This window comes from Triplophysa dalaica, chromosome 13 (genome assembly GCF_015846415.1).
Source record: "Triplophysa dalaica isolate WHDGS20190420 chromosome 13, ASM1584641v1, whole genome shotgun sequence".
Lineage (NCBI taxonomy): Eukaryota > Metazoa > Chordata > Actinopteri > Cypriniformes > Nemacheilidae > Triplophysa > Triplophysa dalaica.
The window spans coordinates 16,838,707-16,853,613 of record NC_079554.1 but is presented as its reverse complement, the minus strand read 5'-3'; the positions used below and the strand labels follow the sequence as shown (position 1 = coordinate 16,853,613).

Genomic DNA, 14,907 nt, shown 5'->3' with positions numbered 1-14,907 from the left:
CAAATTTTTTTCATTGTGAATGTGTTTGAATGTGCTTGCATTTAGTTTATTGTTCTGATTATGTTGTTATGTTGTCTGTGTTGTTAGATATTTGTATTCAGATAAACTGAACAAAGCTGCATATTGCTTTATCTCTACAAAGCCATTTTACCCATTTGCTTGACATAAGACATGATATTTATAAACAACAAAAGAGAGAAACTGAACTGGGGGGTTGAGCTGTAAGAATGCTATAAGTTGCTAGGAATTTGAGGCATGTTATGGATCCTTCTGATCAGTTTTTGTTTCTCTTTTGGTTTGTATTGATTACTGTTGTGTTTGTGTCCTCATCAGGTGTCACTGTTGTGTAACAGAGTTGTTTTGTCACTGTTCAAATATTTAGTCAAATAATATAGGGGACATTACTGAATACACTTGTTCGAAATCAGTACTATAGAAATCAGTACTAAATGTGTTTCTGACAACCTGTACTCCAACCCATACGTCAAGAAAAGTAGTTTGTTCGCTTGTCTAAAATATAACGCATTGGACCGTTTACTGAATCAGCGTCTCTCCTGGCAGCAGGAGAAGCTTTTGTTCTGGGCTGCAATTTTGCAATGATGACATGTATAGTAGTGTGATTTTAAAATTTAAACAGTTTAAATTGTATAAACAGTTTTACCAGCTTCATGACACGTTACATAATTCATACATTTTTAGCAAGCAACGATGTTACCCATTTATTTATTAACATAAAACACAGCATATGAAATAGTAAGAAAATTCTTCAGAATTCTGTGCACATGGATGTACGTTCAGGATGTACAGTACGTTCAGGTTCGCGAAAGGGAGTTTAGTATATTATTGTTATGTGAATTATGAAATTAAGAATATTTTTTAAATAGCTGACAGAAAGGAGTCAGGTTTTGAGAGATAACAGGTGTTGAGAAGAAATCTGTGGCACTTTCTAAAAGTTTTGTGTGCTTGGATTACAGACGTTTACACCTCTGAGCCCTAAGCATAGGACTATGTACCATAGTGTCCATCTTTTTCATTACAGAGCCATTACAAAGAAACAATTAATGGTTCTAAGAAATGTAACTATAAAGAAGATGTTCACTGAGCTTCAAGGAATTTGTGAATCATAGCAATTAGAGAAGTGCCTTTTTAGTATAATAAGAGAACACTCCTTTTCTCGTATGTTAACAAAGGCAGTAAGGTGTGTACATAATGAACATGTATGCACAAGAAGGATTTTTCTGTTGTTGCTGCTCTGCCCAATAACTTAGCACAAGATATCACTAAAAGAGCAGAGAGAAAGAAACTAGTTCAGTAACCTACCAATAGTCCTACTATGGTATAGTGACATCAAAGGCACTTAGACAATTTGAAGACCCTCAGAATCCTGTTGCTGCAACTTCAGCTCGGATTTACACAGGTTAGGTAAGTGTAATAGAAATCAATGCATTTCGTCTTCTAAAAGTTAAAATATATGTTTGAAACTCTGTTTAGGATATATAGTGTCAAGTAGTAGCTTATTGTAAATATTGTAATGGAAACCCTGTCAGAGATGTTATGCCAAGTAGTGCCTCTTTTTTCATTTTTTCAAATCACAATTGCTATAACAAAAAGTAATATTATAAGGTCCGAAGGTTTTTTGTAGAATTTCTGTCATCATTTTAAGAACAAAATATTGAATCCATATGATTCAGACTGATCACTCTTTTTCTTTGCAAGACTGTTCATCAAAAAATTGCAACTGTGATTTGTGTTAGTGTAAATCAATGAGTTGTGTCTACATTATATAACTCACTTGCGTATTAGTACAGTAGTTTCAGCTATGAAATCTGGTTTTACCAGAGGCACTCTATGAGTGCTGATATTAAACCATACCCGCACTGGGACGCTTTAGTATTTGTATCATTCTGTCACATCAAACTTTGAAACGATACTGCAAGAAGGATATTGATTTCCTCAGTGGAAGTTTCACACAGAAACATGAACACACATGCTCGAATGCACTTTTTCTCTGTCTGTCTCGATCACACGTTATGTCGACTGGTTGCTCTGGTATTGTAGGTTCTGTGGTATAAGACAATATTTCGACACACATAAAGTTTGACACTCTTTGAGCTTTTCTTTTTTTAACAGTAATTTCATATTCCATTGTCCGACAATGTTCCATATTGTTAATGATATATATTTGCTGATTCATTTGTTTTTTTTCACCAGATGAAGGAATAGCTGAGGAATATTCATAAGCCACACAATTTGCTTGTTCTGAAGAAGCATATGTGCCTTAAATACTTCGATGAGAAACATGGCCAGTTCAAGTAAAATACACTGCATATTATTGCATTATTATTACTTTTCATTTGACTTCTATCTTCCTGCAGTGTTTGGTTCATTGAAGCCAAACATCTTGTTGAGTCAGTGCAGGTGTTTCTGACTATTCTGAATGGTCTACTTGAACGTAGACTCGTGACCTACTTCCGACTTGAAATCGTACGGGTCAATAGGTTCCGGTTATATGTATTTACAATGGGTAGTTGCTCCCCGTGAAACCTAAACGATTAAAAATAAGATTTTTACGTACATTATCAGCGACATAAGAATAAATATTCTAAACATCACTATACATAATCTTATTACATTTTGATGACTACCTTGTGTCATTTTCATTGATGCTTTCAATGTAAATGCAAGTGCAATTTCTATCAATACCTATAGGCCTATGTAAAAAGTATAGATATAAAGTTTAAATGCCACAAAAAGTTTGTGTTAATGTATTTATTTGGCATTAAATCCGCTTTATCTGCACATTGCTGTTTTAAAATACTCATATTTGTAAATACTTTGCAATGTGAATGAACGTCTAATTAATTTAAAATCCACATATAACATTTAACTATCATTGTGTCATTTTATTGTCGTTAAAGTGTACAAAATATAATCAATGAATGAGACCATTTAGGAAAGCGATGGACTGCTGCAGGGTACATAACGGCTTCATCATTCAGGAGATTGAGTATAGGTTTTTAAAATATATTAGGAGAACTAAATTAAATTTAGTTAAAATTAATGTTTGTTAACATCACAAACAGGATTAGTTGTTTTTAATTAAATGACCGACCTATGTATAGAAATTATCTCCTATGATCACCGCATAGATGTGCTAAACATTGCTAATGGAAATGAATGAGGCGCATCGAGAAGAACGTGAACGACTGTGTGCAGTAGTCCATTACATCAAGTTACTTCTGCCAGACTTGAAATTCACAGTTTGGAAATGACACTGCAGTATAGCTCAAGGACTTGGATTGAAGGAGTTAGATATTCAAAAAGCCTCCATTCTTAAAACTAAAGCGCCCTACAGGTTCTTTGTTAGGCTTTATGGTAACAGAAGCTTTTTGTTGCACAAAAGGATTTGTGACTATACAATTGTAAGAAAGACATTCTTACTAAAACGTTTGTCTAATAGCTACTCCTGTGGCATCGTTGTGAAGCAACCTTTATATTTTTTTGTGACATGTAATATTTTTGGTGTACGTTTGTTTAGTTTCTGGACCAAGTGCTTTGTAAAAAACTGCCGTCATTTCATAATTTTTCAGATACAGAGCAAATCCTAAAGTGCTTTTTTGGACTCATAGTGGCTATACTGATTTTCCATATGCGTGATGTGGAATCAAATGAAAGCTTCTCTTTTTCAAATGAAAGCTCACCTTATGTGTTGGATTTGACAGGTGAACTTTATTTCTACTGCCTTTATATTATGATGTACTGTATGCTTGGATATATGCACATTTATCTGTCTAGTTTAATAACTTTATAGGTTTATAGTGATAAAATGAAGCTTAGTAATATTTTTTTTTACATCACTTTATATTTTTTCATGCAGTTAATAATATAGATATGTATTTTATATAACATTGTATAGAAAATTAAATTGAAAGTGCCATGTAATTTAAAAATTTTTAAACATTAAGCTTACTGTACAATGCTTCACCATTTGGCTCTTTTACAGATTCGAACACAGAATATTTGGCTGAAATTGAGATTAATGCATCTAGCATCTCTGTGATCAATTACATAAAGAATTACCTGAAGAGTGTTCCAAAAAATTTTACAATTGGCGATGTGACAATATTTGACATAAGCTTCACAACAGGTAAATAATATTACATCACGAAAACAGTGTCATGACTTTAGAGTCTAACAACACAGACCTATTTATAATTAACTTTTACCTTTTTTCTTTCTTAGTGTGTGACTTAGTTGACACTGGGTACCAGTGCACATGTGAGGATCAGTATTGGTGGTCGTGTAATATGTGTAAAATACATGGGAACTGTAGCTCTACTAATGACACATGCAGCTGTATCAACGCTTATGTTGATGGACAGTACTGTCGGCCAGTTGGTGAGATTGAAGGTAAAAGAAAAAATGAATCTCATTTCATGAAATTTGTATCAACCATTTCTGGTGAAAATTTCAGTTGTCAAGATTGTCAGCTGTCATTCTATATCTGCTGCCTTCAAGAACTGCCTCAGATCAACATCAATTAAATTTTCCTTAGGTGGATCACTGATGTCCCCTCAGACTGTTTAATGTCTTTTTCCATCTCGTTTCACGTTTAAACAACTAAATAAATGCCATGCCCTTATTTAACTGACTAGATTCTGATGAGTTTAAAGTATTACCCTATATATGCTGTTAAACACCTCATAAAATTGAAAATACTGCCACAATTACAAATGTTGCTTCACGAGCTACTGTATGTTATTGCAGAAGTTCTTAACAATGGTACATGCATAATGTACTGAATTTTGTTTGTTTCTAATTTATTTTAATCTGTTTCCTGAAGATAGGACAGCATGCATGAATGTACCGTCAGGTATGTAAAATCTGGAATCTAAATTCCAGAACACACAGCAAACAAAAGTGCATGTTTACTTTGTAAATCCTTCTTGTGGTTTGGGTGAGAAAAGTTTCACGGGGGGGATCTGTTTTTTTATGTTATTTGACAATAAAAAAAATCATAATCGTTTTTTTTTTAAAACATTTATAAAATTATTACAATATTTATTTATTTAATATGACAAAAGTATTTTGTCTACAATAGATACAACAACAGCAAAAACAACAACTGCAGTATCAACTTCCCCAACATCAGCTGCTCCCTGTGAGTTATGTCAGCATGTTATAAAGCATATTGCACCATCTTACAATACAATGCGCCATGATACTGGGGCCACGCTTATTTCATGTATTCATTCACGCTTATTTAATATTTTTAAGCAGCCTAAGTTAATATCAATTTGCATATATTTTCATGCAGTTAATTATATAGACGTGTATTTTATATAACATTGCATAGAAAATGACACTAAAAGTACCCTGTAATGAAAAATCTAAACACTAAGCTTACTGTACAATGCTTCACCTTTCGGCTCTTTTACAGATTCGAACACGGAATATTTGGCTGAAATTGAGATTAATGCATCTAGCATCTCTGTGATCAATTACATAAAGAATTACCTGAAGAACGTTCAAAAGAATTTTACAATTGGCGATGTGACAATATTTGACATACGTGTCACAACAGGTAAATAATATTACATCACGAATACAGTGTCATGACTTTACAGTCTAACAACACAGACCTATTTATAATTAACTTGTACATTGTTTTCTTTCTTAGTGTGTGACTTAGTTGACACTGGGTACCAGTGCACATGTGAGGATCAGTATTGGTGGTCGTGTAATATGTGTAAAAAACATGGGAACTGTAGCTCTACTAATGACACATGCAGCTGTATCAACGCTTATGTTGATGGACAGTACTGTCGGCCAGTTGGTGAGATTGAAGGTAAACGAAACAATGAATCCCATTTAATGCAATTTGTATCAACCATTTCTGGTGAACTTTCAGTTGTCAAGATTGTCAGCTGTCATTCTATATCTGCCTCCTTCAAGATCTGCCTCAGATCAACATCAATGAAATTTTCCTTAGGTGGATCACTGATGTCCCCTCAGACTGTTTAATGTCTTTTTCCATCTCGTTTCACGTTTAAACAACTTAATGCAATGCCCTTATTTAACTGACTAGATTGGGATTAGTTCAAAGTATTACCCTATCGATGCTTTTAAACACCTCATAAAATTGGAAATACTGCCGCACTTAATAATGTTGCTTCACAAGTTGCTACATGTTATTGCAGAAGTTTTTAACAACAGTACATGCATAATGTATCAAATTTTGTTTGTTTCTAATTTATTTTAATCTTTTCCCTGAAGATAGGACAGCATGCATGAATGTACCGTCAGGTATGTAAAATCTGAAATCTAAATTCCAGACCACACAGCAAACAAAAGTGCATGTTTACTTTGTAAATCCTTCTTGTGGTTTGGGTGAGAAAAGTTTCACGGGCATGGGGGATCTGTTTTTTTATGTTATTTGACAAAAAAATAACATTTTTCATAATTGTTTTTATTAAAAAATCATTTATAAAATTATTACAATATTTATTTATTTAATATGACAACAATATTTTGTCTACAATAGACACAACAGTAGCAAAGACAACAACTGCAGTATCAACTTCCAGAACATCAAATGCTCCCTGTGAGTTATGTCAGCATGTTATAAAGCATATTACACAATCTTACAATACAATACACCATGATACTGGGGCCACGCTTATTTCATGTATAGACCAAATACAGAGTTGTCTGTAAAAGCTTTACTTTATTATTCTGTACAAGGTTTGGACTTACACTTATAATCACAAAGTTATTGACCGGTGCAAAGAAAATATTTTTAAGCTAGTAAACATCAAAATGGTACGTTGTGTTACTTTATTTAAAACTGCATCATGTATTTGCTGCTGTATCAAAACAGAACCGTCCGTCTAGTTGTACAAGTATCAGCTAAGGAATGCATCATGATATATTTAAGAAACGTTGACTGCCTCGTTCTGATTTATACTTGACTGCCATCCTCTGAATTATACTTACTAATTAGAATATAATTATATTTTTAATATAAAAAAATCTACAGCAGAAACATCAACAACAAATACATCAACTACAGCAGCAGCATCCCCAGCAACCCCCTCAACATCATATGGTCCCTGTAAGTTATGTCGCTCCCCGGTGTTTTAAAGTGTTTATTTTTACAGTGTTATATTGACTACAATCTAACAATTATATGTAATGACACAGGCTCGTTTATTTCAAGTGAGCATGTCCTACACAGAGTTGACTATAACAGCTGTTCTTTATTATTCTGTAGAACAGAATAACGTTTTAAAGGTCCAGTGCATGAAATGTAGCGCCATCTAGCGGTGAGGTTGCTAACTGTAAACAACGGCTCACCCCACTGTTTCGAGTCTGACATCATTTTGCAGCCGCGATTTTTGGCAAGTTTAAGAATCATGGGTAGTTCAGATAGGGTAAGGATAAGGATAATGGTTTCATAAGAATCTAGCAAGGATTTAGTCAAAAGCAACATGCCACGCCCACAAATCTGACACAAAGCACCAAGTATATTGTGAGAGCCCACTCCCCTTCTTCCCCCTCCCTTTCAAAGCAATACGGTGGCTGACGCAGGACTAAGATGTTGTCACAATTTTACTTTCTTTGCTGAAGGAGATACTGTATATACCAAACATGCTCTGTAGAACAGTTTGTGTGTTTAAGGCTACTGTGTAGAAACAACATGGAGAGGTTCCATGTAAGGGGACCCGCTGTGTATGTTTATAGAAATAGCTCATTCTAATGTAACAAAAACATAACGCTTCATTATGTAAAGTCTTTATACACCCCAAGACATACTGTAGTTATGTATATTATACTGCATTTCTGTCAATACATCCTCCAAATAATTACACACGTGACCTTTAAACATTAAAATTATTTGTTTGGTTTCTTTTCCAAAAGTGCATCACAACATTTGTATATTGTTGTTTATAGTGTATAATGTTGTCTTATTTATGTTATTTGACAAAAAAAATAACATTTTTCATAATTTATATTTTTAAAAAACATTATATTACAATATTTATCTATTTAATATGATTACAATATTTTGTCTACAACAGACACAACAGCAGCAAAGACAACAACTGCAGTATCAACTTTCAGAACATCAGATGCTCCCTGTGAGTTATGTCAGCATGTTATAAAGCATATTGCACAATCTTACAATGCAAGACGCCATGATACTGGGGCCACGTTTATTTCATGTAGAGACCAAATACAGAGTTGTCTATAAAAGCTTTACTTTATTATTCTGTACAAGGTTTGGACTTACACTTATAATCACAAAGTTATTGACTGTTGCAAAGAAAATATTTTTATGCTTATAAACATCATAATGGTACGTTGTGTTTATTTATTTAAAACTGCATCATGTATTTGCTGCTGTATCAAAACAGAACCGTCCGAATAGTTGTACAAGTATCAGCTAAGGAATCATGACATACATACAGTATTGCTGTGTTGATGTTTTGAGCACAGCCCTTTTAGAGCCTTGTGTCATCTGCCCCTTTTATACTTTTAGCACCTTTCCCTTCAAATGTAGTTATGTATATTATATTGCATTTCTGTCAATTCATCCTTCAAATAATTACACACGTGACCTTTAAACATTAAAATGATCTGTTTGGTTTCTTTTCCACAGCAACACTTGTGTATGACAAAGGTAAGCCCGAGATAAAGCATTTTTTATTTTTTATTAATATAATTTGTACTGATGATTGTAAACTTTTTTACAGTCATTAGCCTGTCATTGATAATGGAGGATTTGTTTGATACCAGCCTCACCAAACCTGATGGTGAGAATTACAAAAAAAAAACTGGAACAATTCAGTCGGCAGTGAGTAGTTTCTTTCTTAATTTATTAAAGAAATATATGTGCATCCTATTGCCGTCCGTTCACAGGAAATGCTGGAGCTGATTTATTGAAAATTAGGAAATTACAGGGCATACAGTCAATATTAAAAAATTATGCACTTTCAAAGATTAAATTAAAATATGTATATTGCTGTAAAATGTTTTTCTTTTTTATTGTTGTCCTTGGAAATGAGTGTGTTTATACAAGTTAACTAATGTATTACTACTTTATCTTTTTTGTATTACATGGTAAATATGCTTTCCTCAAATTTGATATGTGTTAATTTTGTTTTAACAGTTTGAACAAGGTTATGAAAAGTTATCTAACTACAAAAAAGGTTCAGCAAAAATCTTTCGTTTCAGGTATGAGCTCAAATTAAAACTTTTACTTTCAATGTTATTCTCAAAATATAGTGACAACCATTTTGTATGGTATTTATCGATTTATTTTCTACTGTATTTATTAATTTCTTTGGCAAAAGAATCTGTGTTTTGTTTGTGAAATAAAACAATGGAAATAGAAATGAAGAACAATTGGCTTTCAATTGTAATGGGTTTTGCTGTATTTAACAAGCACACGATGGAGAGTATAATCCAATGAAACCCTAAAAACAAAACCAGAATCGGAGATGGAAACACAACCACATGCAACATAACCAAAGGCAGACAAAGAACTAAGCAACAGACAGGGTCTAAATACTGTGAACTAATGAGCCTGCTAGACAAGACACACTTGAACTGAATATGAAATCATTAGAAATCAAGGAATCAAATGAGGGAGAACTGAACCAATAAAGACATCAGAACACAATGGAAACCCAAAATAAAGACTACAACAGTGACATCATTTGGTTGAAATAGCTATGTGTTTCATATAGCCGTATTTAAAAATTGTGTCTTGATTTATATAGGTCTGGTAGTGTTATAGCAGACTACACCATCAATGCATCCGACAACAACCTGGATTTATCATCTGCAAACACACAGGTCACTAAAACTCTCGAAGAGGCTGGAATCAAGCTGACTCAGAATGCTTTTGTGGAAAGTGGTAAGAGTTTTGCAGGCAGCACTGCTAACTTATTCTTTATTTTGATATATTATTTCCCTGGTATTTATGGCTCATGCTTCATTCTCTTACCAATAATAATTATAAAGCCAAATTAATTGTGTTGCTTGTACTTTCAGTGGAAAAGAATTTGACAATGAAAGATAACTATTATCCTGGGCAAAGTATGGAACTGAGGTGTACACGTACACCAGAAACAGTTCAGGGAACAATGAAATGGATAGTAAATGGCAAAGATCCTGCAGAAAACAAAGCAAAATACAACATAACAAATGACAATAGCACTCTCACAGTGAAAGATGTTAATGAAAGTGACAATGGTGTGTCATATGATTTATCTTGGACAATAAAGTGACATATTTTAATAACTGCTAATAGAAGTTATTGTAAATTCCATGTTGGTATAAAACATCATTTAGGACATAACAATATTCTGCTATCTTTGTTCGTTTCCAGGTAGATACTCATGTATCATTGAAAGAATCACGATACCATATGTCCAGTGGCAGAATGTAGTTATTCAACTACGCCCGAATATCATAGTGGATAGTACTGAAAAAACGTATGGATGTTCAGATCAGACCGTTCCACTGACAGATCAGACCGTTCCACTGAGATGCTGTGCTGAAGGCTACGAAATCGAGTGGTACCCGATTCCTTCTAACGATACAGTGGAACCAGGTCAGACAGAAAAATTTAAATTCAGTTTGTATAACAGTTACTGAGAACAGTTATCAGTACAAGGTTTTTGATATGGTTTTAAAACTTTGGGATTACACATGTAACTTAAATTTGAAGGTTTAAAAGGTTTTTGCAATTTATTTAAAGGTGCTCTGTTTGATTTTGTGGAGGATCTATTGACAAAAAAGCAATATAATATACATTACTTTGCCTTCAGAGGTGTATAAAGACCTTAAATAATGAAGTGTAATGTTTTTATGACGTTAGAACGAGCTATTTCACAGCTCTTAGATCTCTTAGATCTTAGTGCGTGTCAGCCACAGTAGTGCTTCAAAGGGAGAATGGGGAGTGAGACGTGCTTTACAATTTACTACCTTACCACTAGATGCCACTAATTTTATACACTGGACCTTTAAAAAATACACATTTTATAAGGAAAATAAAACAGACACTCTATTGCTAAGTCACTAATGACCAGTTTTAGGAGTAGCGTGTAATAGTTTTTTGGGGTGAGCTAATTTGAACCTTTATCTACTGTGTATGTTATTTTAAAAACCATTTCACCTGTTTTATCTAAATCAGAGTCTGGCTGCATTACATTACAACATAAAATCTTGAGCACAAGTTGTGGGACACCTGAAAACTTCACATGTCGACTAAAGAACAAGAAAGAATTGGAAATATTTGATTATTACAAGACCAATACCAAAGTTCAAACAGTAAGAGGTGAGCATTAAGTATCTCTTTCTTTACAAAGTAGTACGTTCCCCATCTGTTAAAGTCACTAAGCAGATGTGACTTCCTGTTTTTATCCAATATTTGAAAATTCCAGATTTTAGCTGTACAAATGTAACACTTGGAGTTGGAAAGATAGATGACATTGTGACGGGACTGTGTGAAAAAGGCCTGGAGGGTATCATAACTTATAAATGTCAAGAGATAAACTTAAAAAATGATTGGATATCTATAAAGAGAGAATGTGTGGTTAAAGCTATCAAAGACCTTGAGAGGAAAGCTGAGGTAATGTATTGATTATGTATTTGTTGGCCAAATATCTATTTTGTGTTTCTCATATTTAAGTGTATATTTACTTTCAATGCAGGTCTTGGTTGTGGAGCAGATTCCAGCGTTTGTAGCAAAACTGAGTAACACTGCAGAGAACTTAACTACTGAGATATCACGATCTGCTGCAACTGTCCAAACAATTGTTGAGATGCTTGTTAAAGTTGCTGATATCTCACAAACTGTTACCATTGATGAAAATGTGATGAAGGTATATTCAGAGATTTATTCCAATGAACCGTATATTATTATAAATGCATGCTTGTTGTTTTCATTTAAAGTAGGCCTAATTTAAAGTCTAAAGACTCTAAAGATAAAATATCTGCCATTTTTGTACTAATCTATTTTTTATTCCAGGATTTCCTTCGAACAGTGAACATTATTGTGTCAGATAACACCCTATCAGCATGGCAAAATATAACAAAAAATGACACAACAGCAAAAAGCAGCACAGACCTTCTGCGAGCTATAGAGAATATAAGTGATCGCCTCTCAGGTGACAATTTTTCCATCCAGGAATCGTCCATTCAGTTGACAAGAGCAACAATAAGAAGCAAATTCACCGAAACATCTAAACTACCCAATTCAACGACTCAGGTTGTGATACCAATTGTTGTTAAGCCGACTCTTGTTACAGTTATCTTCTTAACCAAGATTGACCAAATTCTCCCCACACGTGATACTAAAAATGACAACAGTGTGTCAGAAAAACGCATTAATGGAGACGTGGTTGTAATTAAGGTTAACGAAACAATTAATAACATTTCATTTGCTTTTGACATTACAAATACATCATTAGGAAATCCACAGTGTGTCTTTTGGAACTTTACTCTTGACCACTGGGATTCAACCGGATGCAAAGTCAAGATAACAGGGAATGAAATTAACAATGTTACATGTGAATGCGACCACACAACCTCTTTTTCAATTCTTATGTCACCGTATGGAAATCTTCATCCTATATTAGACTACATAACATACATCGGAGTTGCTATTTCAATAGCCTGCTTGATTTTGTGTCTTATTATTGAGACAATTATATGGAAGTCAGTGACAAGGAATAACACGTCACACATGCGACACGTCTCAATAGTCAACATCGCTGTTTCTCTGCTGATTGCTGATATCTGGTTCATCATTGGAGCCTCAATCTTAAATCCAGGACAACCTACACCAGTGAACCCCTGCAGTGCAGCGGTTTTCTTCATGCACTTTTTCTATCTGGCTCTTTTCTTCTGGATGTTCATTTCAGCACTTTTGCTCCTTTATCGCACTGTCATGGTCTTTTCTCAAATGTCAAGGACTAAAATGATGGCCATTGGCTTTACAGTTGGTTATGGTGCGCCTTTGCTCATAGCGGTTATTACTGTTGCATCCACAGCTGGAGCTGGTGGATATATTTGGACAAGAGATGCATGTTGGCTGAACTGGAACGAATCTAAAGCCCTGCTGGCATTTGTGATTCCGGCTCTGACTATTGTCGCCTTTAACATCATGGTGGTGGTTGTAGTTGTGTATAAGATGTTAAGAAGAGGTGCTGGGTCTACACCTCAGCCAGATGAGAAACATGTTCTTGTGGTCATTGTTCGATGTTTGGCTATCCTGACTCCTATCTTTGGTCTAACATGGGGATTTGGGATTGGAACCATGGTGTCACCTAACATCGGAGTTCATGTGGTCTTTACAATCCTCAATTCATTCCAGGTACTACTATCATCTATACATTTTTTTACTTATATCTTAATGAATTTTAAAGTTATCTATATCGAGCTGTTACAATTGTAATATTGTTTTTCCCTTTGTGTTTTGAACATTTCTTTTATAGGGATTCTTTGTTCTGGTGTTTGGGACCCTTTTAGACAGTAAGGTATGTGTTTATTTTGTTCCTTTGTCGGCTTTGACCGTGAACAAAACCTTAGGCAATTGTATATATTGATTTAAGAAAATATTGGATTAGGAATACAGCATTTTCTCATACATGATTTCCCTTCTGTTCCATTATTCACATCAAATCTAACGAATGAAAATGCATTAATAAACTAATGTAATTCTATTGTTTTCTGTGGTTGCAGGTCCGTGATGCACTGGCTGGAAAGCTGTCATTGAAGAACCTCAGTTCAACTCCTACTAGGGTAAATAACAGAACTGTATATAAAGCACAATGCATGTCAATGGCCTCTTACTTAACATTAGTCCTATTGTAAATACATTGACTCTATATGCTTTATTTTAACTATGACATAACCATTACAGAGCACTAATGGAGGAATACCATCCTCAAGTGGACTGGGTTTCTTTGAAAGACTTCGCAAGAGAAGTGAGTAACTTACATGAAAAATAAATCATTTGCAGTACACACTCTTGTACTTTCTCACTTATGCCATCATATTTTTGCATAGAAAATATATTATAATAATATAAATAACATATAATTATTTACATCATTTTTCCACTGGATAGAAGCAGATGTTTAATCACTAAATATACTGGACATGTAAAGAGAGTATAACAGTTCTTGAATAACATGTGACCATTTATTTGCAGATGTGTACAACACGTCTAATCCCAGCGCAGCTCGATCTGCTAACAGCAACGGTGCTTCAGAGAGCATGAATCCCTAATTTAACCACATTATTCACTTCAGCTAACATCAAGTTACAAAAACATGTAGTCTGTTACGCATAAAGTAAATATTAACTGTCTGTTACTATTTCTGGGTAAATTGTTTTCATGTTCTGAGATGAGTGATGTAAAATTAGGTTTATTTTGTGGACTGTGTATTTTAATAACACATTTCTGGGAGGTTATAGTGAATTTTTTTAAGGCAGGTTTATTTTTCTAATTTTCAACTCCTTTTCAATGTAGCCACATACATTAAAGCCATAGCAAGTTAACAACAACAAAACTATTGAAGAGTTCCATCATTTGGGACAAAGTCAAAAGACCCAAGTTATTAAAAGAGTAAGTTATCATAATGGAAAGGGCCATTGCTGTTTATTATTTTAAAAACTGAATTGTGTACATTTTGAATGCAAGGAAAAATTTGTATATATATAAACATTTTATTAATTGAATTAAAATAAAGGTTTAAAAGTTTTAATAATATATGTCTATACTGTGCTTATTAATTGTGTATTAATAAACGCATACACATACAAGTTTACATATTTAAGAAATATTAACATGTATTTATTTATAATTACCAAAAAATAAAATTTTAATAC

At 33.8% G+C, this 14,907-nt stretch overlaps 1 protein-coding gene across 4 annotated transcripts; it reads left to right on the top strand.

The window, feature by feature from the left end:
• The first annotated feature begins 1,222 nt into the window (after nt 1–1,222).
• On the top strand, nt 1,223–14,788 carry LOC130434777 (adhesion G protein-coupled receptor F5-like). Of its 4 annotated transcripts, none has more exons than XM_056765106.1 (27): nt 1,223–1,417; nt 2,212–2,312; nt 3,591–3,722; nt 4,004–4,147; nt 4,243–4,410; nt 4,844–4,873; nt 5,102–5,161; nt 5,441–5,584; nt 5,681–5,848; nt 6,277–6,306; nt 6,545–6,604; nt 7,040–7,114; nt 8,082–8,141; nt 8,663–8,683; nt 8,757–8,857; nt 9,173–9,237; nt 9,786–9,922; nt 10,060–10,260; nt 10,397–10,621; nt 11,204–11,347; nt 11,454–11,641; nt 11,724–11,894; nt 12,041–13,387; nt 13,509–13,550; nt 13,756–13,815; nt 13,937–14,000; nt 14,228–14,788. In XM_056765106.1, exons 2-27 carry the CDS (start codon nt 2,291–2,293, stop codon nt 14,302–14,304), a joined length of 3,936 nt encoding a protein of 1,311 aa, XP_056621084.1. In that variant the 5' UTR covers nt 1,223–1,417; nt 2,212–2,290; the 3' UTR covers nt 14,305–14,788. The 4 variants fall into 4 exon arrangements, with proteins under 4 accessions (XP_056621084.1, XP_056621083.1, XP_056621085.1 ...); XM_056765105.1 differs by having other exon boundaries at nt 1,223–1,422; XM_056765107.1 differs by lacking the exon at nt 7,040–7,114 and having other exon boundaries at nt 1,224–1,422.
• Nucleotides 14,789–14,907: the final 119 nt, after the last annotated feature.